Source organism: Rhinoderma darwinii, chromosome 9, assembly GCF_050947455.1.
Source record: "Rhinoderma darwinii isolate aRhiDar2 chromosome 9, aRhiDar2.hap1, whole genome shotgun sequence".
Lineage (NCBI taxonomy): Eukaryota > Metazoa > Chordata > Amphibia > Anura > Rhinodermatidae > Rhinoderma > Rhinoderma darwinii.
In genome coordinates this window covers 57,212,872-57,240,521 of record NC_134695.1, presented here as the reverse complement: position 1 = coordinate 57,240,521, position 27,650 = coordinate 57,212,872, and the positions used below count along the sequence as shown (strand labels likewise).

The 27,650-nt window shown below is 41.7% G+C and overlaps 1 protein-coding gene across 4 annotated transcripts in view; it reads right to left on the bottom strand.

Moving 5' to 3' along the window:
• Positions 1-27,650, bottom strand: part of ELP4 (elongator acetyltransferase complex subunit 4) — a 211,441-nt gene that overhangs the window by 156,278 nt on the left and 27,513 nt on the right. For all 4 annotated transcript variants that reach the window (XM_075837738.1, XM_075837739.1, XM_075837741.1 and 1 more), the window contains exon 3: positions 19,236-19,357. In XM_075837738.1, coding sequence (XP_075693853.1) covers positions 19,236-19,357 — 122 coding nt within the window. The remainder of the gene's footprint in view (positions 1-19,235; positions 19,358-27,650) is intronic.

Below are 27,650 nucleotides of genomic sequence, written 5' to 3'. Positions count from 1 at the left end.
TTGTCATGGCGCACAGACGCGATGTGAATGGGGCCTTATCAATTCTGTTCCCGTACTGAGGCACAGAGCCTACCATTTTGTAGAACATGTATATATTCCCTGTTGCTTATATAGCGACAACATATTCCGCAGAGATATTCAAAGATTGTCACCAATACCATCAGTCCTGCTCCCAATGCGGCACACAATCTAATTGTTATATCGCTCACACACTAAAGCTAATTTCATAAAACTCCAAAGTTTCCCGTTAGTATGTTTTTGAAGTGTAGGAGGAAACTGGAGAACTTGGAGAAAACCAACACAGACACAGGGAGAATATACAAACTCCATGGAGACGTTGCCCTTAGTCAGATTAGAACCCTAGGACTCCAATTAGCCACAGAGCCACCGTGCTGCCAGACATGCTTTACACTGCAGCATGCCCCATTGTATGGCCTTTTTTCCCCCCGTGTTTTCTCTGCCACACAACTACAGCTACCTGTGAACGAGGCATAATATAGCATCACGTCTCGTACCTCATTGTACATACAGTACAAGTGGCTGGTCCAATGGACGAAATCAGCACTTCATATCTATTGTGTCACTCCCGATTCCCATTAAATCGGAAGTTCTTTTTGTACGTTTAGGCCCCATGCCCACTTTAGATTTTTCCTTCAGGGTGCTATCCGTTTTTCTGACGGCTAGCACCCTGACCCATTCATTTCAATGGGGCCATGCACAGGCATCCGTGTGCCATCCGTGTGTGACGGAGCCATTGCCTAGCAACGGCCGGGCGGGCAGAGAAACATAACAGAAATATTACACTAATTGGCAGCCACTTGTATCTAGCAATCACTGATAGAGAAAAGAGGCTGCTGATTAAAAATAAAATAAAAAGCAGTTCATGCGTACCCGGTTGTTGTCTTGGTGACGAGTCCCTCTTCTTCCTCCAGTCCGACTTTCCAGAATGACACAGCAGCCGGTGATTGGCTGCAGAAGCCGCTGCAGCCTGTGATTGGCTGCAGAGGCGGTCACGTGGGATGAAGCGTCATCCCTGGAGGCCGGCCTTCTGACATCATCCTGACGTGCGTGACCGCCACTACAGCGGTGACATGGATGAAACGTCATCGCTGGAGGCCGGACAGGAGGAAAGTAAGTATGACATTTTTATTTTTATTTTTTTTATGACATTAAAATTTTATTTTCCGAACGCCGAGCATGGTACTGTCCAGGGTGCTGAAAGAGTTACTGCCGATCAGTGCAGCCCATTAACTCTTTCAGCACCCTGGACAGTACCATGCTCGGCACACGGAAACGGAACAAGGAGTGCACACGGCCGCTAAAACGGGCACACGGATCCGTCAAAAACGGCCGTGAAAACCGTGTCGGAAGTGTGCACGAGGCCTTACCACTTCTGTAGAATATACGGATACTCTATAGATATACCGATTCACCCAATACTGAAGTCCATTAGCTAATGGTTTGTTGACTACAGGTAGAGGGATGCTTCCAGACAATTATTTTGTAGGATCTGCACTTCCCTTTAATGCAATTAGACGTTCCAAAAGTCAAAATGAACCAGCGTCCCAGGTGTGTTGTTCTTTAGAATATTGCAGGTAATCCACGGTCCTCCCCACAACACCTGCATGACGCCGAGAATGCAGATATCGGTTTATCTCACTTACACAATGGTGGCCACCTGATCATTACCAGATCCCCCAGCTAAGCACTCCTAACTCCCCAGCTGGCCATTGTTTGAAGTTGTGCTTATGCCGTAATGAGGAGCAGACCTGTTGCTGTCGCCTCTCTCTCAGCCATCGCTTCTTAAAACCTTGTCATTTACACTGCAGAATTCCCAAGAGTGGGTTAACCATTTCACACCCGTCACCTTGAATGTACAAGACAGTCCCCAACTACTTGATTCCTAATGCGGATCGTTCTACTTCAATAAACAGATGTTCATTTCAGTTCCTTATGTTCAGTTGTGACCTGACTGTTGAGGTGTAAGCACATCACTTGTTAAAGAGCGACTTCAGTCACAAATGAAAATCATCCTACCCTTTCAGATCCATTTTTGTGTCCATGCGGAGTTGTGTTTTTGTAGCTTGTATTAATAGACTAAGAACATTCCACCAAAGACAGACAATCCAACATTCTAGGCTCTGTTCACATTACGTTTTGGCTCTACGTTTGGCGTGTATGCCAGGAAGAGCTCCCGATGTACACGATAAACGTGTCCATAGGGCTCCATTAGTCTGACAAAGGCCAAAATAGTGTGTCCTCTTGGCCTCCTTCGGGCAGCCATATGTTGGTATACCTTTTTTTCTTTCTTTTAGGCATGGAATAGCGTAGTAGGAGACTAGAAGTGATGTATGCCAGTGTAGGGCATATGTCACAGGTGTCCAATAAACATATACGCCATGACATTATCAATCGCTTTTCATGATGTATATGTTAAACGTATGCTATAATAGACTATGGGTAACAGATGCCAATGCCGAACAGTTGCATCCATCACCCATAGGCTACTATGGGATCCGTTTATTGTGTAAGTACTGTAAAAGTCACGAAAGTTTATGATGTATACGTTAAAAGGGATGATGTCAAAATAGCCCACTGTAAGGCATCCGTCACAACCTACGTTTAACATATACGTTGAGACTTTTCTAGGAGTATACATTTCCAAAAACGTGATGTGATGAGAAATTTATGGGTTTGATATATGAAAATCAGAATGTGCATTAATCAGTAGGGAACCATTGTTGGATATTTAGGCGCTATTTTTATAAATGGACAAACATGGATTCAGGATTATTACAGTGTATGTTCCACAAAGAAAAAAATCCATACATAATGTAGAATTTATATAAAGGATTATTCTATATAAGACTTGCCCATACACATAGAAAAAGAGAAACCACCTGGAAAACCCCTTGTTAGAAGCAAGCCACCCCGGCGATCACAGGATATCGGAAGGAGTGGTGCAGGCGGCCATATATTTTCCTTGCAGTGTTTGTAATACATAGTTGCACCAAGTCAGTCAAAGCGGAACCTGCTCTTTCGATTGGCTTTTTGCTCTGATTAATAGAAGAGGGTCCCAAGTAAGGGACCACCACTCCAAGTGTAGGGATTGTTCAGTTGACAATCATTAGGTCTATGGTACTAAAACCATTGGAGGGAGTTTATTAAAACGGGCTTTAAATACGAAAGAAAGTTGGCGTATAATGCCCCTTATTTATTAAGAGGTGCATGGCTTATAATAAATTAGGCGCATCTCTATCTGGCCGTGCGCCATAAAGTAAAATCTTCTGTGGGCGTAATTATGATAAACGTGTCGGGCCACGTGACGTGTCAGTGTTGTGTGAGGTAGAAACTGAACTAAAGTCGCAAATTGTGACGCAGTTTGCAACTTTTGTGCCGCTTGCGTCTTTTCTGTACCAGAAAAAATACCTAGAAAAATTAATAAATTCCCAACCCGGGTTCTGAGCGATAAAAAGTCAGTGCGTTATTTTTGATTGCTACTGGTGCTGCAATCATATATTAGACATGCGCTGGAAACCAGTATCTCTGCAGCAATGCACAATCATCTTACCATAAAGTGTCTCAAACCCTACATAGATCGAAGGCAATATGTGCTGGAATGGACCCAACTCCAATATAATAGAGGATGAGGATGCCCCTTTAAAAGTTAAAACGGTACCAAAAACTCTTCTGAAGACGGTTTGTGTGGAAGCAGATAAATCCTTTACGTAAATATAAAAGCAGAGATGTTTCCTATCCTCCGACGATCTGGAGACACGGCAGAATTTAATTGCATAATTGCTTATACTAAATGTAAAAACGAATGTTATTTGTTCTGCACCACCCACATAACATTTAATCTTTATTTGGAACATCTGTAATTACAGCAAATAATATTACTAAATAATTTGTATATGTTTTAACAACCCTGCGCCTATTGTCTGCGGAGGCTGACGACTTAAGCCCCGTCTCTATTTGCTGAATCTTAAGTTTACAAGGCATAATCAAGCGCCACATTCCAGATGATTAGCCCATTTCACAAAACACATTTGGTGAATGCAAGAGAAGTGTCCTGAACTTATGCAGGGACCAAAAATGATTAGCAGTGTAGTCCCTGCAGTATGTGAGTACACTCGCTAATATATATTCCGGTCCCCCGTCACGCTGATTCTGAAATTTTCATAAATTTTTATAGCGCTGCCGGGGGCCTGGAAGTCTAGTTGCACAGCCTTCTTTTATGACAATACGACTCTTCGTCATGTGACCGGCCCCGCTTGTACTCCAAGTACAAGCAGGAGTACAGCGAGTACATAGAGTACAGCGGGGTCTGTGACGAAAAGTCATATTGTCATCAAAGAAGACTGTGCAACTAGACTACCGGTCCCTCGGCAGTGCTATAAAAATCTAATCTCATAATCAGCGCGACGGGGTACCGGAATGTATATTAGCGAGTGTACTCACATACGCTAATAATTTATGGTCCCCACATAACCCCTTCAAAGAGGACCTGTCACTAGGTCATAAGTTGAACTGGTTAACTCACCTGAATAGCGCGGTCTCCCGGATTCCAGCTCTGGATTTTTTTTCCCTAGACCCCTCTTCCAGAGATATGGCTCACTGCTGTGTTAGCTCCCTATATGCTAATTTTCTGTAGTTAGCCAACGGGGTGGAGCTAGCTTTCCTGCCTTTAATGCTGACCAATCAGAGCAATGCAGCTTAAGGGTAGTACACACCCTGTTGGCTATTTACATCAAATTAGCATATAGGGAGCCAACACAATAGTGGGCAGGCCATATCTGTGGAGCGAGGTGGGGTGCAGGAAAAAAAACAAAAGAGCGCTGGAATTAGGGAGACAGGTCAGGTCAGTTAACCAGTTGAACTTATATGACCTAGTGACAGGTCCGCTTTAAGACCTTATCGCCGCTCCTTGGGGGGAGCTCTTTTATGTAAGGATGGTGCCCCAGTCTCTTCCCCCCATACAGTGTACACCAGATTCATTGCGCACATCCAGTTGATGAATCTAGTGTAGGCTCAAAACAAAATGTTGACAAATGAGTTGGGCTCAAATGAATAAAATGGAAAAAGTGTTTTAAGGGCTTCAGAAAGGTCTGTATTCGGCCAGAACGCAATATTTTTTTAATGGATTTATGCCAGAAAACTAAGGTAAATAAGTTGATAAATTAGTGTTTTTACAGCCTTTGTAGGTCTGTGGAGCTCCGAGCTCAACATCAGACTAATTCTAATTAACCCCTTCACTGCCACTGAAAAGGGGTTTGGAGTCACCGTACATGAGACTTAGGGCCCATTGACACAAACGTGAATCTCGTCTGTGTAATTGATTCCAATGGGGCCGTTCACACTTGTGTGAGCTTTCACGCAGCGAGAGTCCCTTACATGAAACTCACTGCATGTCCTATATTGGTGCGTTTTCAAGCACCTACGTGCCCATTGAAGTCAAAGGGTGCGTGAAAAACACTCACAGCACATGGATGCACATCCGTGTGCTGTGCGTGATTTGCGCACCAATTCCATTGAAAAAAAAGGGCGGCTTTGCGAGTGCGTGAACAACGCATGCCACTCGCAAAGCACACTGATACAATAACGCAATTACGCGCGTAAATTTGTCACGTTCGTGTGAATGTAGCCTTAGGAGAACTCTCTGTTTCCAACTAATCAAGTGATGGTAAATCAGAGACACGTAAGCTTTAGTTTGGCTAACTGAGCGACAAAGATCTGCATCAGTACAAGAAAACATTTATTCGACCCCTTTATCCGCACCTCCTAGGGCACCTTATAAGTGTCCTGATTTACAGGTCTGACGACAGAATAATTTGCGTTGTTAATACTCCTTTTCAAAAGGGCACATACATAGTATGACAGAACGTCAAATTATCATTTGGTAAACCATAGTCCACCTAACAGGGTCCCGACAGATAATCCCTATATAAAGTAATATTATTAACCAGTAATGTTGTATTGGCACGTGCCAGTCGCATACCATTTCCATATCCCCATAAGCAGTCTGACCCAATCCTTCTCTTGTCACTCGGGCATATTGCTTTTATGCTATAATCATTTTGCAAATAAAAACGCTCACCTTGGTAACTTCGAATATCACAAAGTTAGTCCCATCCACTTCGGTATCGGGTGATGAGAACCTGTGAAGGACTCTTCTCCATAGACACCGAAATGTTGGTAAAAAAGGGGGAGGAATCGGCATGGAAAGTGAACGGGGAGAGCAAAACAAGCACCAGACCCTTTTAACCTGGTTGGCATTACCAAGTAACATAAAGGGGGACATTTTTATTTATGCTACGAGGTCTCGTTTACTCTATGTATGCCCCTGAAAGAAAGCTTTTAGTACAGCTTTTCTGAGCTAACATGATACAGTGATCCAATTCCGTCCTTGGGTCTAAATAAATGGCTCCTACATGGAGACGTAGTACATTTGTATGAAACACGCTTAAAAGGGGCTGTCTCCTCAGCTGATCGCCTCAGGTCCCACTCCCGGCACTCTTTCAAAACAGACAATGTTTCTGGGGGAAGCCACGACCAGCCAGACATTTTAATGGTATTACATGGCAGCCGTTCATACGAATGGTCGTACTTGTAATACAAGGTTGGCTCAAGTCCGTCAGAATGGGAGCAACTGATTTAGAGCAGTAATCCATTCTTGACCATGAAGGGGGGCCCCGAGTGGAGGATCTTCACTCTATGATGTCCATAGGCCCTATTAGGGCATATGTACAGGGGTGGTCTTCATGAGACAACCCCTTTAACCCCTTAACGCTCCATGACCTACTATTAGGTCATGCTAACTGTAGCGTTCGCGCTCAGTGACCTAATAACGTCAGGACCCAACGTCAGGACCCACTATGCTTGCTGTCAGTGAGTAGCTGACAGTTCTAATACACTGCACTACGCATGTAGTGCAGTGTATTAGAATAGCGATCAGGGCCTCCTGCCCTCAAGTCCCCTAGTGGGACAAAGTAATACAGTAAAAAAAAAGTTAAAAAAAGATGTGTAAAAATAAGAAAATAAAAGTTTTAAAAGTAATAAAAGTAAAAGTCCCACTTTTTCCCTTATCAGTCTTTATTATTAATAAAAATATATAAACAAACAAATAAACTATACATAATTGGTATCGCCGCGTCCGTAACGGCCTGAACTACAAAATTATTTTGTTATTTATCCCGCACGGTGAACGCCGTAAAAAAATATATTAATAAACCGTACCACAATCACAATTGTTTGGTCACTTCACCTCCCAAAAAATGGAATAAAAAGAGATCAAAAAGTCGCATGTACCTAAAAATGGTACTGATGGAAACTACAGTTCGTTACGCAAAAAATAAGTCCTCGCACGGCTTTATTGATTGAAAAATAAAAACTTTATGGCTCTTAGAATAAGGTAACACAAAAAGTGAATGATTGTTTACAAAACGTATTTTATTGTGCAAACACCATAAGACATAAAAAAAACTATAAACATCTGGTATCGCCGTAATCGTATCGCCCCGCAGAATAAAGTGAATGTGTCATTTATAGCGCACAGTGAACGCAGAAAAAAAAAAAGAATAAAAAAACAATAGTAGAATTGCTGTTTATTAGTCACCACGCCACCTAAAAATAGAATAAAAACTGATGAAAAATCTGCATGCACCCCAAGAAAACTACAATGTATTCCTCAAGGGGTCTAGTTTCCAAAATGGGGTCACTTTTGGGGGGTTTCCAATGTTTTGGCACCACAAGACCTCTTCAAACCGGACATGGTGCCTAATAAAAAAGAGGGCTCAAAATCCACTAGGTGCTCCTTTGTTTCGGAGGCCGGTGCTTCAGTCCATTACCGCACTAGGGCCACATGTGGGATATTTCTCAAAACTGCAGAGTCTGGGCAATAAGTATTGAGTTGCGTTTCTCTGATAAATCCTTTTGTGTTATAAAAAAAATGGTATAAAGAGTATTTTCTGACAAAAAAAAAAAAAGTAAATTTCACCTCTACTTTGCTCTAAATTTCTGTGAAACACCTAAAGGGTTCATAAACTTTCTAAATGCTGTTGTGAATACTTTGAGGGGTCTAGATTCTAAAATGGGGTGTTTGATGGGGGTTTCTAATATATAGTCCCCTCAAAGCAACTTCAGAACTGAACTGGAAACTAAAAAAATAAATAAATGAGGCAATACTTCGCTTCTCACATTATACTGATAATGAGCCGTGCCCACCCCGAGATTACCCCAGTTTTGACCGTTTGTATAAACGGAGACCCCTATTAGACCGTTCCAGTGCCCAGTTATCCCAAGCATACACCCCGAGAAGTGTTTTTCTATTGATGAGTCCCTGGTACATTTTAAAGGGAGGGTTCAATTCCGCCAGTACCTGCCGGGTAAGAGGGCAAGGTATGGTGTGAAGATGTATAAGCTGTGCGAGTGTGCATCAGGGTATATCTACAGATTTAGAATATATGAAGGAAAGGCCACCCCCAAACCAGACTGCATCCTGGACTACAATAGGTACATGGGAGGGGTGGACTTGTCAAATCAAGTCCTGAAGCCCTACAGCGCTATGCGGTGTGGTATAAGAAGCTGGCCGGGCACATCATACAGATGGCTTTGTACAATGCGTACGTGCTACGTCGATGTGCAGGCCAGACGGGAACTTTCCTGGAATTTCAAGATCTAATCTTTAGGGACCAGGAAGGGGGGGCACCCAGTACTTCTGGAAGCGAGGCCACACGCATCATACCAGGGCAACACTTTCCAGGAGAAGTTCCCCAAACCGGTGGAAAGGGAAAGAGTCAAAAGAGGTGCAGAGTCTGCTATAAGAGGGGGATAAGGAAGAACACAATATACCAATGCGACACGTGTCCCGAAAAACCAGGGCTCTGTATAAAAGATTGTTTTAAAATGTATCATACATCCCTTGATTTTTAATTTACCCTGATGCACTCCGCACAGCTTACCCCCCTCATCTTTCCCTTGAGCCCTGCCGTATGCCCAGGCAGCTGATAACAGCCATATGTAGGGTATTGCCGTACCCAGGAGAACCCACATTACAATTTAAGGGGTGTATATCTCCGGTGGTGCATGCTGGGTACACTATATTGGACACTGAAATGGCATATATATATATAAAATTGCAAATCTCACACTGCACCATCTGCTGCGCATTATCTTTTACACAGTACCTGTGGGGTCAAAATGCTCACTACACCTCTAGATGAATGTCTTAAGGGGTGTAGTTTTTAAAATGGGGTCACTTCTCGGGGGTTTCAACTGTACTGGTACGTCAGGGGCTTCTGCATACATGACTTAGCACCAGAAAAGCTCCAGTAGGCCAAATGGTGGTCCTTCCCTTCTAAGCCCTGCCGTGTGCCCAGGCAGCTGATAACAGCCACATGTAGGGTATTGCCTTACCCAGGAGAACCCACATTACAATTTAAGGGGTGTATATCTCCGGTGGCGCATGCTGGGCACACTATATCGGACACTGACATGCCATATATATATATAAAATTGCAAATCTCACTCTGCACCATCTGCTGCGCATTATCTTTTACACAGTACCTGTGGGGTCAAAATGCTCACTACACCTCTAGATGAATATCTTAAGGGGTGTAGTTTTTATAATGGGGTCACTTCTCGGGGGTTTCAACTGTACTGGTATCTCAGGGGCTTCTGCATACATGACTTAGCACCAGAAAAGCTCCAGTAGGCCAAATGGTGGTCCTTTCCTTCTGAGCCCTCCCATGGGCCCAAACGGCAGTTTATCACCACAAATGGGGTATTGCCGCACTAAGGACAAATTGGGCAACAAAATGGGGTATGTTGTTCCCTGTGAAAATAAGAAATTTTGATCAAAAATGACATCTTATTGGAAAAAATATAATTTTTTTCATTTCACAGCCCAATTCAAATAGGTGCTGTGAAAAAACTGTGCGGTCAAAATGATAACAAAAACCATAAATTAATTCCTTGAGGGGTGTAGTTTCCAAAATGGGGTCACTTCTGGTGGGTTTCCATTGCTTTGATACCTCTGGGGCTCTGCAAATGCGACATGGCACCCGAAAACCAATCCAGCAAAATCTGGACTCCAACAAACACATAGCGCTCCTTTCCGTCTGAGCCCTCCCATGGGCCCAAACGGCAGTTTATCACCACAAATGGGGTATTGCCGCAATAAGGACAAATTGGGCAACAAAATGGGGTATGTTGTTCCCTGTGAAAATAAGAAATTTTGATCAAAAATGACATCTTATTGGAAAAAATATCATTTTTTTCATTTCACAGCCCAATTCAAATAGGTGCTGTGAAAAAACTGTGCGGTCAAAATGATAACAAAAACCATAAATTAATTCCTTGAGGGGTGTAATTTCCAAAATGGGGTCACTTCTGGTGGGTTTCCATTGTTTTGATACCTCAACACCTCTTCAAACCTGGCATGCTGCCTAAAATATATTCTAATAAAAAAGAGGCCTCAAAATGCACGAGGTGCTTCTTTGCTTCTAGGGCTTGTGTTTTAGTCCACGAGCGCAGTAGGGCCACATGTGGGACATTTCTAAAAACTGCAGAATCTGGACAATACATATTTAGTAGTATTTCTCTGGTAAAACCTTCTCTGTTACAGAAAAAAAATTGAATAAAATTGAAATTCAGCAGAAAAAATGAAATTTGCAAATTTCATTTCCACTTTGCTTTAATTCCTATGAAATGCCTGAAGGGTTAAAAAACTTTCTATATGCTGTTTTGAATACTTTGAGGGGTCTAGTTTTTAAAATGGGGTGTTTTATGGGGGTTTCTAATACATAGGCCCCTCAAAGCCACTTCAGAACTCAAGAGGTACCTTCAAAAAAAGGCTTTTGAAATTTTCTTAAGAATATGAGAAATTGCTGTTTATGTTCTAAGCCTTGTAACGTCCAAGAAAAATAAAAGAATGTTCAAAAAACTATGCCAATCTAAAGTAGACATATGGGAAATGTGAACTAGTAACTATTTTGGGTGGTATAACCGTCTGTTTTTCAAGCAGATGCATTTAAATTCTGAAAAATGCTATTTTTTGTAAATTTTCTCTAAATTTTGCAATTTTTCACAAATAAAGACTGAATATATCGACCAAATTTTACCACGAACATGAAGCCCAAAGTGTCACGAGAAAACAATCTCAGAATCGCGTGGATAGGTTTAAGCATTCCGACGTTATTACCACATAAAGTGAAATATGTCAGATTTGAAAAATGGGCTCTGAGCCTTAAGGCCAAAACTACGCTGCGTCCTTAAGGGGTTAAGGTTGGGTTTACAAATGAGGGCATCCAGGTGAACGTAGTCCGATTGACAAATGCACCACTATCCAAATGAGGTGTTTAGTGTGATTTTTTTTTTAGAGATGGTGATGGAAAACGTCCTGATCTAAGGATATTTCTACAGTACAACCACATTCTCTCTTTGTTTATTTTTGATTATTCCTTTGAAATCAAATCGGGAATAATAATCCCAAAAACATCTTGCAATAATAAAAAATTAAGAAAAAATTATAATTATGCTCATCTACGCTGCAATGTAGGAATTGGAGTTTTAGTTAAATTTCCATGAACTAGAATTGAATATTTAGCTGCAATAAAATTCCACAATGACAAGAAAAGGCCCCAAAAACACCCTGCAGATTTGCTGGATTATACAACTTTAAAAGGCTAATGCCTTAGGAGAACACATTGAGGGTACAGATGTCAAATGTTGGTAGCTCAGGATATAAAGATCACATAGGATGAAGTACGCAGCTCTCAGGGGTGTTTCGTTCAATGGAATCTACGGAAACAGCAATTAAACTCTTAAAGGGGTGGTGTAGAAATGAGATTATGCCACACCTGGCGGATTATGACATATGTGTTTATTTTAACTCAAACAGGCGTTATGTAATCACCTGATAGAAACACCCTGCCAAGGCGAGATGGGCTTAAATAATAAAACAAGTCAGTCAATTATCTACGGTAATTAAAAGTAATTAATAGATTGCTTACAACCATTTACTGCCAGGACGATCTGAATTACGGACTTTAACAGACACATCAACTTGATCCAAGCCAACTGTTGACTGCTCAATAACCGTACCAAAGTTTGCTGGTCGTGACGTCACTGCATTCATGGCCGTTTGGGGAAAAAAACAACTTTTAGGACCAGCAACCTGGATAATAATGTGATGTATAATATCCTAGTACTTCATGAGAACGGACGCTCATCATGTGAATTCGATGAGTAGTGTAGTCTCTAAAACAACAACATCACAAATAACGAAACATTCAAAAGGATCATGCAACGGAATTTCTGCAACAGAATTCCGTGCGACAATTCCACAGTATTAACAGTAGAATCAAAGTGGATGAGAACGTTAATAAATTGTCCAGCGGTGCGGAATTTAAATTCGCAGCATGTCAATTTATGCTGCGTTTTCATTGATTTTCTGTTGCGGGTTTTCCCCATTGAGTTCAAAACCCGCGACAGAAAGGAAAGTGTGGCAACATTTGCGGTGGAGTCGCAGCGAATCCGCCGCAAAAGTCGCAACTCAGGAAAATAAAAGTCTCTCCTTCCTGCAGTCCGGCCTCCTGGGATGACGTGGCATCCCATGGGATGTCACATGACCAGCAAAGTCATCCCAGGAGGCCGGATTACGCACAGAAATGAGTAAGGTAAGGGTTAAGTATGATCGTTTTTTTCCGCAGCAGAAATTCAGTTCGAAAAACCGTACCACAATGGGATGCGGTTTTTTAAGACAGAAGGTGGGTTCTGCGGGTTCCTGGTTGGATACGCTGCGCAGTTTTTACGCAGCGTATCCGACCCGTGAGAACTAAGACCTATTTCACACCTGCACATCTTGCATCAATATTTGTGAGCCAAAATCACGAATGACACCCAAATAGAACAAAAGTATAATAGAAAGATTTATATCTCTTCCGCGTTTTGCACCCACTAATAGTTTTGTCTTAAAAATACTGATTGAAAACACTGAACAAAAGTGTGAATGAGGCCCAAGACCCATAGGCCATACACAACTATCAGCCATAACATAAGGACCACCAGCCTAACATTGTATAGGTCCGTGCCATGGACTCCACAAGACTTCTGAAGGTGTCCTGTGTTATCTGGAACCGAGATGTTAGCAGCAGATCCTCTGAAGGATCCGTCCGGTTTCAGCAAATTAATGTTATCTTTTGCATAACTAAAAGTTATACACTATTTTATATAATTTCCAAGATCTCTGCTTGTTGTTATTCTGTAGGAACATTCATGGATTATTTCCAGTAGATAAAATTCTATCCATGGTCATGTGATGGACACACAGGTGCACGGATCGTTAGTTACAGTATGTGTATCAGAGCCATGTCTTCTAATGATCCCAGCACCTGTGTGTCCATCACATGACCATGTAACGACCCTAGCACCTGTGTGTCCATCACATGACCATGTAACGATCCTAGCACCTGTGTGTCCATCACATGACCATGTAACAATCCTAGCACCTGTGTGTCCATCACGACCATGTAACAATCCCAGCACCTGTGTGTCCATCACATGACCATGTAACGATCCTAGCACCTGTGTGTCCATCACATGACCATGTAACAATCCCAGCACCTGTGTGTCCATCACATGACCATGTAACAATCCCAGCACCTGTGTGTCCATCACATGACCATTTTAATGGTACAAAAACATTCATATTAATTTGCTGAAACTGGACAACCCCTTTAAATCCAGTAAATTGTGAGGTGGGGCCTCCATAGATCGGACTTGTTTTTCCAGCACATCCCACAGATACGTGATGCACACGCACCCAGTAATCCACATGATGTAAAATTCATCAGACCGGGCCACCTTCTTCCGTTGCACCATGGTCCAGTTCTGATACTCCCGTGCCCATTGTAGCAGCTTTCGACAGTGGACAGATGTCAGCATGGGAAACTATGATGCTCTGTGTGTTCTGACACTTTTCTATCATCGCCAGCAGCAACTTTTCATCAATTTGTGCTACAATAGCTTTTCAGTAGGATTGGACCAGAGAGGCTAGTCTTCGCTCCCCAATGTGCCTTGAGCGTCCATCACCCTGTCTCCGAGTCACCGGTTGTCCTTCTTTGGACCACTTTTAGTTGGTAGTAACCACTTCATATAGGGAATACCCCGCAAGACCTGTCGTTTTGTAGATGCGCTGACCCAGTCGTCTACCCATCACAACTTGGCCCTTGTAAAAGTCGCTCAGATCCTTACACTTGCCCATTTTTGCTGTTTCCAAAACATCAACTTCAACTGGACTGGTCAATTGCTGCCTGATATATGGCTGACCGGTGTGTATGTCAATAAAAGTTGAATGCACATAAAAAGTTTCCCACAACTTTAATCTTGTAAATCAGCCAATTTGGAAGTTAACATCAATAGTGAGCTCGAACCTTGGCTCAAGCACTCGGCTATCTCCGGCAGTTCCATAGAGAATGAATGGAGCGGCAGCGCGCATGCGTGACCTGCTGCTTCGTTCATACAGGGGAGTCGGGACCCTGTTCTCTTGATCAGTGGGACCCCCAGAGATCAAACACTTATCACCTATCCAGCGGATAAGTAATAAGGTGTTGTGGTTGGACAACCCTTTAAAGGAGTTGACTTGTGATGACAACTGCTTTCTATGTACCCTACAAGGGCACAGGGACATTATAGATGGGGTTTCCCTACGTTCGGGCCCCCCCCCACATGGGCCAGAAAGGAGAGAAATTGTTATGGTCACGTGTTATCGCTGCTGTTATCTTAGGGGCTTAGAAATGACCCACAGCGAGTGATCAGGTGTTGGCCGGGCCTGCTCCGATTTACTAAGAGTATGTCTGTGTGAGATAACCCTTCAATAAAGAACAATAAAATGAAAACTGAGATACAGTAAGACCCATAGGACCAAAAGGGCAATGGAAGTTAAATGCATATAAAGGGCTGCTTCCCATCTGTCTGGTTAATATACCAAAACAAGATCTCATCATTATGGAGGCATATCAGACTGGCAAAGGGTTAAACGGCACTGGAATAATGACAGTACCCAGAGGCTGAAACAAGGAACGTGTTTACCGCTGTCTTGCCCTAGTGTAAATTCTAAACTTTCATGTCACTTTCTTGAAAAATAAAGAAACATTAATTGCTTAAAGCAGTACATGCCCTTTAAGCGTTCGGGAAGCAAAAGATGACAGATGAAAAATATATATTTAAAGTGATATTTCATAGAAATGCTAATTTTAAAGCGAGGAATTACCGCTGTTTTTTTAAATCTAAAGAAATTATAGAAATAAAATTCTGCTTTTGCAGAAAAAAACGGCCACAATTGAGTGTTAATTTACATAAATTTTTTAGGGTGGTTGATCCCACTATGGACTCTTGTAAAAAATTTTTTTTTTTTGGACTTATGATATAGACCAAATACCCTAAAGTCAAAAATACCTGGATCTAGAGGTCAGAGTTGTCCTATTTTGTCTTTTCAGATTGTTATTCAGCCCTTACTGAGTTATCTTAGTCACCAGTCTAGGTTCACGCCATGTTTAGCAGGACAGTTTGGAAACAGTCAGTGGGTTCACACTATAAGTAAAATAATAATTATTTTTTTGTACATCCGCGAATCCTGATGACACACGGATGCACATAAAGTTTTTTAGCGGACCGCAGTGGATCCGTGGTTTTGTGGCCCGCAGTGTGCAGGGGCCTTGAAGGGGATTTCCAGTTTTCGCAAACAATCAATTATCATATAACTTATTTGTTTATCGATCATTACAACTCTGCTTGTGGTCACTGATGGGGAACCTTCCCTTTTTTACTTCAAGAGGATGAAAATTCCTCTCGGTCATGTGATGATGACTCATTACAATAGGAATATTGGTTAACTGCACTGAAATAAAAAGCTGCGCACCGGCGTCATCATCACATACCCAGGACAGACTTTTATCCTCTGGTAGCAAACAATGATGATTCCCATTCATTGACCACAAGCAGAGATCTCAAAAACAGAGTAGAATCAATATAAAAAATATATTACACCCTGCTCACATGTCATTTTTGCCCAGCAGTACATCAGTGTGTATGTTGGGAAAGCTCCTGACGTCCCCGCTAGACTGTCGATAGGGCTCCATTAGACCGTCAGTACATCTTTTTCTTATTATTTGGGTATGGAATAGCGTAGTAGACCACGTTATTCGTTCCCGCAAAAAAATATACCACGCAGTATACGTTTTTAACATGGGATCCTATGGGTGGCATACGCTACTGTATTCATTAAAGGCTTTTTAATAGCTTTTCATGATGTATACATTAAACAGATGCAATAATAGTGTATGGGTGACGGATGCCTTAGGGCGAATTCAGAGGACTGTAGTATACCTCCGGGTGACGGCCATTAAAACAACGTCCATCCGTGTGATGCATGTATATCAGTGGGGACATTCAAACGGCCAACCGTTGTTTCAACCGACCGTGTGAAGGGTCTATTAAAAAATAGAACATGTCCTATTTGGTTCCGTTTTCACAGATCCCTCGATAGACTCAAGTCTATGGGGATCCGTGAAAACGGGACCCGCATGGGGGCAACTCAGACATGAAAAATGGCCGTTCTTTACGTCCGATTTTCCCCACGTTCGTCTCAATTCGGTCTTACAATGACATCCATCACTATAGGCTTTAATGGTATCCATTTAGCGCATGCGTGATAAAAAGGGTCATGGGAGTTCATGATTCATATGTTTAACCGATACAATAATAGACTATGGGTGACAGATGCCACGGTTAGGTATCTGTCACGGCCTATGTTTAAGGCTAAGTTCACACTTGCGTTGTATAATCCGTTACGCTGATCTGTCTTTAGATCAGAATAATACTTACAAAATGATAAGTTCAAAATCCCATTGAAATCAATGGGATTTTTAAATGCATCCGTTATGTTAGTCATCCGTTTTTTGACGGAGATAAAAGTGCAGAGTGCAGGACTTTTACTTCGTTCAAAAAACCGGATGTCATTACGGATGGGTTATTTTTTTCATTGGAGTCCATGTAAAACGGAAACAAATGGATTGTAATCCATATGCATACATTATTTTTATTTCAATGGGGTTTATAACTGATCCGTTTTTATCCTTATTCTGATCTAAAAACGGATCAGTGTAATGGATTATACAACACAAGTGTGAACTTAGCCTTACGTATATGTCGGGATTGTTAAACATAGGCAGAAAACTAGATGTGAACAGGGATTTAATTGAATTGTATAAAATTTCGTCATGCAATAAAAAAGGCAAAATGTGCCTAGGTTATTGCACAGCAACCATAAATCTTCTTAGCCCTCTGTATGCTACTGGAACTGAATCTCCTCTAGGCTACTTCCTGAAGATGATGTAAGATTATTGCCAGCCAATCATATTTTCCCTTCCCCTCCGCAGTGGGGGCTAGAGTTTGCACACTGCCTGTGGCATGCGTGCTGCTGCTGCACAGAACACAGCAGGAAGCCTTTCCTGTGCCTTAGACCTAACTCTGTGGCACTCCAGCATCCTTCTCATAATTTGGAAAGATTCTGATCACCAAAGCCTCCGATCTACAGTACTTGTGTGATTTTGGAGTAATGCATAATGGGTTATGTAGTTACCAGAGGTACTGGCAGCAGATGGTGATTTCTGCAGTCAATAAAATTCTCTTTTATAAAACAAGTTATAGGATGCATGGGGGAAAAAAGAACATTGTTATAATGTGGGTGTGGTGAGGGGGTGCTGGGAAAGATTTCATGTGCCCATTTCTCTTAAAACGGCAGTTAAAAATAAAAGAAAACTCCATAAGCCAAAATACAAAAATAAAATAACAAAAAAAAAAAATGTAAAAAACGACAGGCTGCACAGAGGGTTTCACCCCGATCACGCTATACAGATCCAGGGCTGATGTTATCATGCGGCAGAAGATTAATTCCAGCACCCAGTGACAGCCCGGACAGATCCTCAGAGCGAGTGCAAAGAATTCTGCCTGTACTTTCAATCTGATAGTCTAGAAAAACACTAGGCACGACATTCTTTTTTTCTTCCTTGTGAGGTCTTCCATTGTTGCGTTTCGTAGCTGATTTTCTGAGAGAGCTGGGAGTACAAAAGGCATGAATATGTTTTCAAAGGATGATGGATAAATTGCCGGGTGGTATATAATATACCCTACGCTGTTGATGGGGCTTTTTATCTTTTACTTGTCTCTTTTCGTTACACACTTTTTTTCCCCCCGATAATTACGGTCTGAAAGAACGTCTTTTGCCCTTCCAAGTATCAGCAATATTTGTCTTGCTTATAGGTTCAGGATCCTCCCAATTACATATCATAAAATTAAAGCAGGACAATTATAGCATTTCAATGCGAGTAAAAGAAGTTGCCGACGCCATTGTTTTGGTCACTGCCTTGATACAGCGTTGGTCTGCTAGCTCGCTGGTGTGATGTGTGTGGGACAATGTCATGTTATACAGCTGGACGCCCATGGAATTCTTAATAGAGTCTCCCGGCTGTCACAGGATCGCTACTAGATACTGATGTAGCAAAGTGGAGATTGTTAATGCAGCAGAGAAGACTTCGTCATTTGGCACAACTCTCAGCCTTCAACAGATTCATCAACAGGACAGGCACTCCTGGTGTATCCTGATGCTAATGAACCACACATTTCTCAGCTAAGGCACGTCTTCAACATGAAGCAAAAGCAGGTAGTCCTGCTACTGTAGTCGTTTTATATATCACCATAGTAACGTTACTAGTGGCAAATGTTATTATGTAGGCCAAGCTTTACCTTCAAGGGGTAATGTTAAAAGTATGTACACTTTTAAAACAAAAAAACCTTTGCAATCAGTCTTAATTAAAATTCCGTTTTCTGTATACAGCTCCTATGCAGAACTATGTGTCTCCATAGAAACGGTCTACAAACAAACCCTTTTTTATTAGTGTGATCCTGCAATCATGTGCTACTCCCTGCCAACTGCCCCTTGTTCTTGGTAATAGACAGCAGGTTAACAAAGTTTATGTGTAGTTTGTAACCTTGGAGTCACATAGTTCTGCATGGCAGCTGTATACACAAAACTGCAAGAGACTTGGTCAAATGATAGCTTACTTAACCTTAATCATCTATTGCTCATTTTTCTTTTTTTTGGGGGGGGAAAGGCATTATTATTTTTGTATGAACATCAAATACGTATTCTCAAATCAATACTCGTGACCGATTACCTTCAAAATTTTGTGTGGAATGTCACTGGCAGACGCGATAAATACTTCATGTCCGCTGATTACTCCTTCCGCCAGGAAATACTTGAGCAGTAGATTGGAGTAAGTGCTGTAGGTATCTTCCTCTGTCATGAGAAAACGGAGTTACTCAAATAATAGGTAGTTAGATATTAGTTAAAACCACTAACAGATTAAGATTAAAATCTACAAATTGGAAAGTTGATATATGTTAATTATCCATTATGGATATAAACAGACCGAGAGAGAAGTACGGACATTCAGGATAAAGCAAAAAACACGCCGTTCAAAAGTTTAGGATCACTCAGAAATTTACTTATTTTTGAAAAAGAAAAGCAGAGTTTTTTTCAATGAAGATAACATTAATCAGAAATACACTCTATACATTGTTAATGTGCTAAATGACTATTCTAGCTGCAAACGTCTGGTTTTTAATGCAATATCTACATAGGTGTATAGAGGCCCATTTCCAGCAACCATCACTCCGGTGTTCTAATGGTACATTGTTTTTGCTAACTGTGTTAGAAGGCTAATGGATGATTAGAAAACACTTGAAAACCCTTGTGCAATTATGTTAGCACCGCTGTAAACAGTTTTGCTGTTTAGAGGGGCTATAAAACTGACCTTCCTTTGAGCTAGTTGAGAATCTGGAGCATTACATTTGTGGGTTCGATTAAACTCTCAAAATGGCTAGAAAAAGAGAGCTTTCATGTGAAACTCGACAGTCTATTCTTGTTCTTAGAAATGAAGGCTATTCCATGCGAGAAATTGCCAAGAAACTGAAGATTTCCTACAACGGTGTGTACTACTCCCTTCAGAGGACAGCACAAACAGGCTCTAACCAGAGTAGAAAGAGAAGTGGGAGGCCCCGCTGCACAACTGAGCAACAAGACAAGTACATTAGAGTCTCTAGTTTGAGAAATAGACGCCTCACAGGTCCTCAACTGGCAGCTTCATTAAATAGTACCCGCAAAACGCCAGTGTCAACGTCTACAGTGAAGAAGCGACTCCGGGATGCTGGCCTTCAGGGCAGAGTGGCAAAGAAAAAGCCATATCTGAGACTGGCTAATAAAAGGAAAAGATTAATATGGGCAAAAGCACACAGACATTGGACAGAGGAAGATTGGAAAAAAGTGTTATGGACAGACGAATCGAAGTTTGAGGTGTTTGGATCACACAGAAGAACATTTGTGAGACGCAGAACAACTGAAAAGATGCTGGAAGAGTGCCTGACGCCATCTGTCAAGCATGGTGGAGGTAATGTGATGGTCTGGGGTTGCTTTGGTGCTGGTAAAGTGGGAGATTTGTACAAGGTAAAAGGGATTTTGAATAAGGAAGGCTATCACTCCATTTTGCAACGCCATGCCATACCCTGTGGACAGCGCTTGATTGGAGCCAATTTCATCCTACAACAGGACAATGACCCAAAGCACACCTCCAAATGATGCAAGAACTATTTAGGGAAGAAGCAGGCAGCTGGTATTCTATCTGTAATGGAGTGGCCAGCGCAGTCACCAGATCTCAACCCCATAGAGCTGTTGTGGGAGCAGCTTGACCGTATGGTATGCAAGAAGTGCCCATCAAGCCAATCCAACTTGTGGGAGGGGCTTCTGGAAGCATGGGGTGAAATTTCTCCCGATTACCTCAGCAAATTAACATCTAGAATGCCAAAGGTCTACAATGCTGGAATGGCTGCAAATGGAGCATTCCAAGACCAAAGCAAAGTTTGAAGGAGAATATTATTATTTCAAATAAAAATCATTATTTCTAACCTTGTCAATGTCTTGACTATATTTTCTAGTCATTTTGCAACTCATTTGATAAATATAAGTGTGAGTTTTCATGGAAAACACAAAATTGTCTGGGTGACCCCAAACTTTTGAACGTTAGTGTATATACACATGTAGCATCCTCCCCACCTTCCAGAATCTTGCAGTTCCCATTTACCTGCTTACAGGCTCTGTAAATTCTTCATAAACCTCCTCAGCCACATTAAAATCTGTCTAATGTAAAACATGATATAGAAGAAAGGGAGAAGGGGGATGCTGCTGCAGTTTCTCATCCTCTCAGTGTGTCAGACCGCGGCCGTGAAAGGCGGAGCAACAGGGGGGGGGGCATGTGATTGGCTGAGAGCACACAGCACAGCTTATATCACACCAGGAAGTCAACCCACTCAGTAAGCATGGAGGATGAAGATGTGTATTTATAATACCAGCAGAGTGAGATGAAAAGGAACAAAAAAAGAAGTTCTGGATGAATCTTTGATGGTCCACATGATTAGTGAAAATCGGACTATTTAAATTTTCAGATTATTGAGCATTTCCAAAACAGAGATTTTGATCATTTAGAGAAATAAGAATTAGAATAACCCTCGACAAAAACCTGATGGTACAAATCCAATGCTTTTAGGATGTCAGACTGGCCATACACAGTTTAAACAAAATGTAAACCAACAGAGTGGGCGTGCGCAAAGAGCCAAACGATCGCCTGTAATTAACTATTGACGTGTAGTTTCAGCTGACAGCTGCCGAAAAAACCATTGCGAACACTCATTTTCAAGCGACGTTCGGCCAAAATGGTCAGAATCAAACCTTTATATCTTATGTGTATTTCTAGCTGTAGAGTGCGGGACTTTCAGGTCCCCAATATTGTAATTTAATAGTCCTACACATTTAGAATCCAAAAATTTCATATTTCTCAGAGATTTAACATGTAGTCATCATACATTGTCATTTTAAGATGAAATTGTATGGCAGTGGGTTGCGGAGAAGAGCAGATACTACATGAGTACATACACAAGGCACCTGCTGAGATGCAGCCTCGTCCTTCCATGGTGCTGAATTACTGTGACAATCCGTGTGCTCCAGTCAACATCATTAAACAGTGGTGCCCAATTCTCCTAAAGCAATTATACGTGCAAAACGCTAAATACATTTACCAGTAAAAAGGTGTTACTTACTGAATCCTAAATAACAACTTCAGAGGTGCAAACATTTGCATACATTCATTTCCACTTCAAAGTTCCCCTATACATACAGCCCATGGGCAAGACTGGCGCGGTTTCTTGAGAGAGGAAGCCATGTTTTTTTGCTACTCTTACAAAACCCCATTGAAAGTAATTTCTATTTCGTTTTTCATGTGTCTGATATTCTGGAATGCTTAATAATAATTATTGATAATCTGGAACCTCCGGGGTGTTGTACATTTTATAAAATAAGAGTCCAACAAACTCAGAATTCTGAGGCAGATTTTGACCTGCCTGCGCATTTTTGCAGCTGTCATGAAGCTAATGCAAGGACCGTGGGTAAAAAACGCCATGAAAAACGCTCCGAAACTAGCGCCGCAGAAAGAAAGGACATGCCACTTTTTTTTACAGCGAGAGGCTAAAAGCCGCCTGGGGAAAAAAATGTCTCTGCCTCCCATTGAAATCAATGGGGGTGATTTCGGCAGTTTTTTGGCACCGATTCGGATGCGGTTTCCACGCTAAAATCGGCGCCAAAAAACTCAGTGTGAACAGGGCCTGAAAGGGCGAATCCGTAGAAAGATGGTATGCCACATTCTTCCATTGCTCCATTGTCCAATTCCAAAATTTTAGCTGCATTGGATAAATAAAAATTTGGTTGCGAAGGTGGACGTGGCCTTAAACCATAATATTATTACAAGAGGTGCATTAACTGCACACAAAATATACTACCGGTCTATTAGATGCTTGGGGTAGTGTTGCTTATAAGAATATTCCCATCTTGGACATTTATAGCATATCCCATAAACAGATGAAAAATACGGGTCCCACCTCTGGCACCTTCACTTTTATCGAGTACAGGGGTCACCCAACCCCGCTTCGCCTGGTGCAGCGGCAGTTGGCTGCAGAATGAGTACGGCTCTGTCCATTCTGTTTAAAAGGAGTTCCGTAACAACCACACAACAGAATGGAGAAATTTGTGAACATTCGCGTCCCTCTCTGCACTAGTCACTGTCCGGATCCCGCAGCCAGAGGCCGCCGCACCAGGCTGTCCGAGGGTTCTGTGACTCCCGTTCTCGATAAAGGTGGGGGTCCCAGAGCTGGGACCCACATCTATCAGACATTTATGGCATATAGGTTCATGACCTCTACCAGAGGTTTCAGATGACCTATAAAACACATTCAAATACTGTGCCGATCCTAAGGCCTCATGCACACGAACGTAGCCATGTGCATGGCCGTGATTTTCGGCTCGGCCGGCCACGGAGTGTCACATGGCCGCGTCCATTATTTTCTATGAGCCTGGACCAGGCTCCTGGGCCGTGCACGGACCGTGGAAACCACGGTCGTGTGCATGGGCCCATAGAAATGAATGGGGCCGCAATTCTCCCGTGAATTTTCGGGGGAATTGCGGCCGCAAAAGCACGTTCGTGTGCATGGGGCCTTATAAGGCATCATATTGAAAGTGGTTCTTGTCGTGAGACAAACCCATTGGTTTAAACATTCTTGGTTCGGTTTCATATTTCGACATGTGTCCCGATACAAGTAGAATGTTACACTATAGACCGTTTTAGTTCTATAACTATAGTCTGCATTATTTATGTCATGAGATCACGTGCATTTTTTTTAAAAGCCATTTTAAGCTTTTTCACACTGGAGATAGTGCGGTGTATATAGCTGAACCTACAACAGGTATGAAACCCTATTAAACAGTGTCTTGTTTTTTGATTGTACATTTCACACCGTCGTTTCGCATGAGAAACCAATCTGTTGTTATTTTATTTAAACCCTTATTACCACATTTTACAAACAGTGAGATTATTCGGGGTGATTATCAACCACTAAACTGAAGCTGATCTTAGGAAAAGGACACATTTTAATAAGCAAATAAAAAAAATTATCATCCTATCAAGTTTTTGATCAACTATTCATTTCTTCAACATTAGAAAAAAAAAAAGCATGACCATTTCCGCATAAGGTAGACACATGGCCATTCATACCGATTATATCGGACATAAGCTTAACAGGGCATTCCCAGAATATACATTTATCACCTATCCGCTGGATAGGTGATAAGTGTCTGTTCGCTGGGGGCCCCACCAATCACTAGAACGGGGTCCGGAACTCCCAGTTCCCCCCTCACTGCACCACTGTGGTGAGGAGGAGCTTGAATGGAGGAGGATGAGCATGCGCTCTGCCTCTCCATTCAATGTCTATAGGACTGATGGAAACAGCACAGCACTGTACTCGCCTCTCTCCGTTAGTCCCATAGACTTTGAATGGACATACTCGTCTGCCGCTCCATTCAAAGTTTTCCTCACTTGCGGGGGGTGCAGTGAGGAGGAACAGGGGGGCTCGGAACCCCCATTCTGGTGATCAGTGAGTGTCCTAGCAGTGAAATCCCCAGTGATTTGTCACTTATCTATCCTGTGGATAAGTGATAAATAGATGATAAAGGTCTATTATGGGAATGCCCCTTTAAAGGAACACTGAATACTTGAATCGCTTGCCCAATCAGCGAATTACTAGCGATCTGTGCATCTGTAGAGGGAACTTGCTAGCTAATAAGGTCCTGTGATCACAGCAGGATCAGCACTGATTCAAGCAGGCAACTTGGGAGGTGTGACAGGGGGTAGGGGTTATCAAGTGTAATGTGAGTTAGCAGGCTTGTAGAATTAGTGACTGTGACCGGGCTGCAGTTCCACTCTATCTGTAAGGCCTTATTCACACATTGTAGTTTTGGTGCATCTTTTTTATTCAGCTTTTGAAGCCTCAACCAGAAGAGGATCATAAAGGGGCAGGGAAAATTATAGGATTTTTTTTTAATCCATTCCGGATTGTGGCTTCAAAAACTGCACCAAAACTGCACTGTGTGAATATACACTAACACGGCAGACAATGATAACAACCTTCTGTTCATCTATTAGGATGACGGATAAAACTAAACAAGACAATATCTGCAAACCTTTCGAATTAAATAAAATGTCACACTTCAAAATAACCTGGGGTAGAGAGCCGTGTATGGAATAACACCTCCGAGTGCCACTGTGGTGGATTGCTTCTAGTGGAGAATACCTACGTAATACAGCAAGCAACGGAGGCATACAGAGGTACAATATGGGAGCATAACAGGCTATGGGAACCGTATTGTAGATTTGTTAGACTGTGCATGAGGCTTAAGTAAATTTGGGCCTACAGTGCGTGAGTATCTGAGACAGATAAATTAGAGGCCCACTGGGCAAAAACCATTTTGAGGGCACATCCTGAATACCTCTATAGCGATATATAATCAAAAATAATAATTAAGACAAAGTCACATATAATAAGTCTAGCTTAAAAGTCTAGCTTAAAAAAACGAGCAACTTCAGATTAATAAACATAAAAATTCTCTGCTTCAGGCGGTTACAGATGTCAATTGTGTTTTAGCCTTGGAATAGAGAAGATCGAAAATGCAATCGAATTGTCAAAGTGTAACCTGAACACCTCCCAGAATCCTCTCCTCCACTCAGGATTATGTGTCTGAAGAAGGCTTTAAAAACAATGCATCTCGGATTGTTAAAGTCAATGCATCTGCAAGAATCCTTCAGTTCTTCAATTTGTCACATAGAAAATAGCTTTTTATTGATTCATTTCTAGGTCACTAAACTTTTGCGGTTTTAAAAAAAGATCTAAAGTGCAGACATAAGGGCCATCGAAATTATTGCCTATTGTATGTGGGCTTCAATAGCGTGCTGCCATTCAAACACAGCCGCTACATAAGAAACCCAGCAGATTTACGGAGAAACAGACAACAAGGCAGCAAAGTGTTCTTTATTAACCCAGTAACTCTAATAGAGGTCAGTGCTACCACACGGAGAGGAAAAGTATTAAATCAAAGGGACTTTTCAGTATTGCTGTTCCTGGCTACGTGTCTGCAGTAAAGCATCAGATCTTAATAGACTACACACTATGCAGGTAGGTGCATATCTACGTGTGGAGTAAAGGAGGCAAACACCGGCCCCAGGTAAGAGAAAATGTTTCCGACTCTGGCCGTGGTTTAGCTGTCGCACGACTGTGTGCATCTCCCAATTGATATTTAGGGAAGAAGAAAAAAAACATAAGGGGGTGGAGTCTGAGCGTTTTGCTGGCATGGGAAAATAGGTGTCAGCTGCAGGAATGTAGACTTTATAATGTAACAGTGGGTACAGGGAGCACAAGTCCAGTCAAATATGCAAGTTATAGTATATAAACACTATGGGGGCAATTTATTAATCGTCCTACGCCAGTTTTCTGGTGTAAAAAAAGCACAAATGCCACAAAAGTCGCAATTTGCACAAAAAATTTAACCTTTTGTGCCGTTTGTGCTGCTCACACCACTTAAAAAAGTGGAGCTTATCGATAATGGGCATGGCCACCCGCGGCCCCAGAAATTTACTATAACTTATCCCAGGAACCGGCATAATTTACAGCGAAAATCTAAGTATCTGCGTATAAGGCCCTTTTTCAATTATTAATTTATTTTTTAAATGGTTAATATAAAAAAAAACAAAAAACAAAAAAAACGACAACTTAGGTACCGCCACAATTGTAGTGACCCAAAGAACAAACATAACTTACTAGTTATACCATACGGCACATTGTGAAAAAAAAAAAACAATGGTGGAATTGCTGGCTTTTTTCGTCCCTAAATAAAAAACATAACAGATAATCAATAACTTACATGTACCCCAAAATGGTACCAATAAAAACTACAAATCATCAAGCAATAAAAACAAGCCATCTTATGGCTATAAATCGATTGAAAAATAAAAATAAAAAGTTATGGCGACACAAAAACGACTTTCCCATAAAACAGATTTTATTGTGTAAAAGTACTAAAAAGTAAAAAAAAAAGGATACAAAAATGGTGCCATTGAAAAATACAACTCGCCCCGCAAAAAAACAAGCCCTCATACAGCTACAGCGACGGAAAAAGAAAAAAAATGACTACTCTTGAAATCTGAAATTATATATTCCAGAAAATCTGATAATCCAGCACAGAAGCAATGGTGAATCCTCTGATTTATAGAACAATTACAGCAGTAGAAATGTGTATTACGGTCAATGTCCGATAGTCCAGAATATCTGATGATTCGGTACCTCCCAGGTCCCTTGGTGCCAGATTAAAGTAAATTGATATTTTCTATACCTATGCATTTAATACACATCATTGAAACGCTACTTTTTTATGTCTATATGTACAAAGGATCCACCGTGTTGTACCTGGGCGCAGTTTACAGGAGGACGGGGCGCTGCGAGCACCGTGGCAGGCGACATATGTTTGCCCAGATCTGGTTTGCATTTGAAATGATATAAAAATGAACTGTCCCAAATTATTTATGTCCCTCAGTTTGCTGCCTGTACTCTTGCTTTAGATTCAGAAAATCACCTCCTACCCAGCATTGCCTACAGTGGTAACG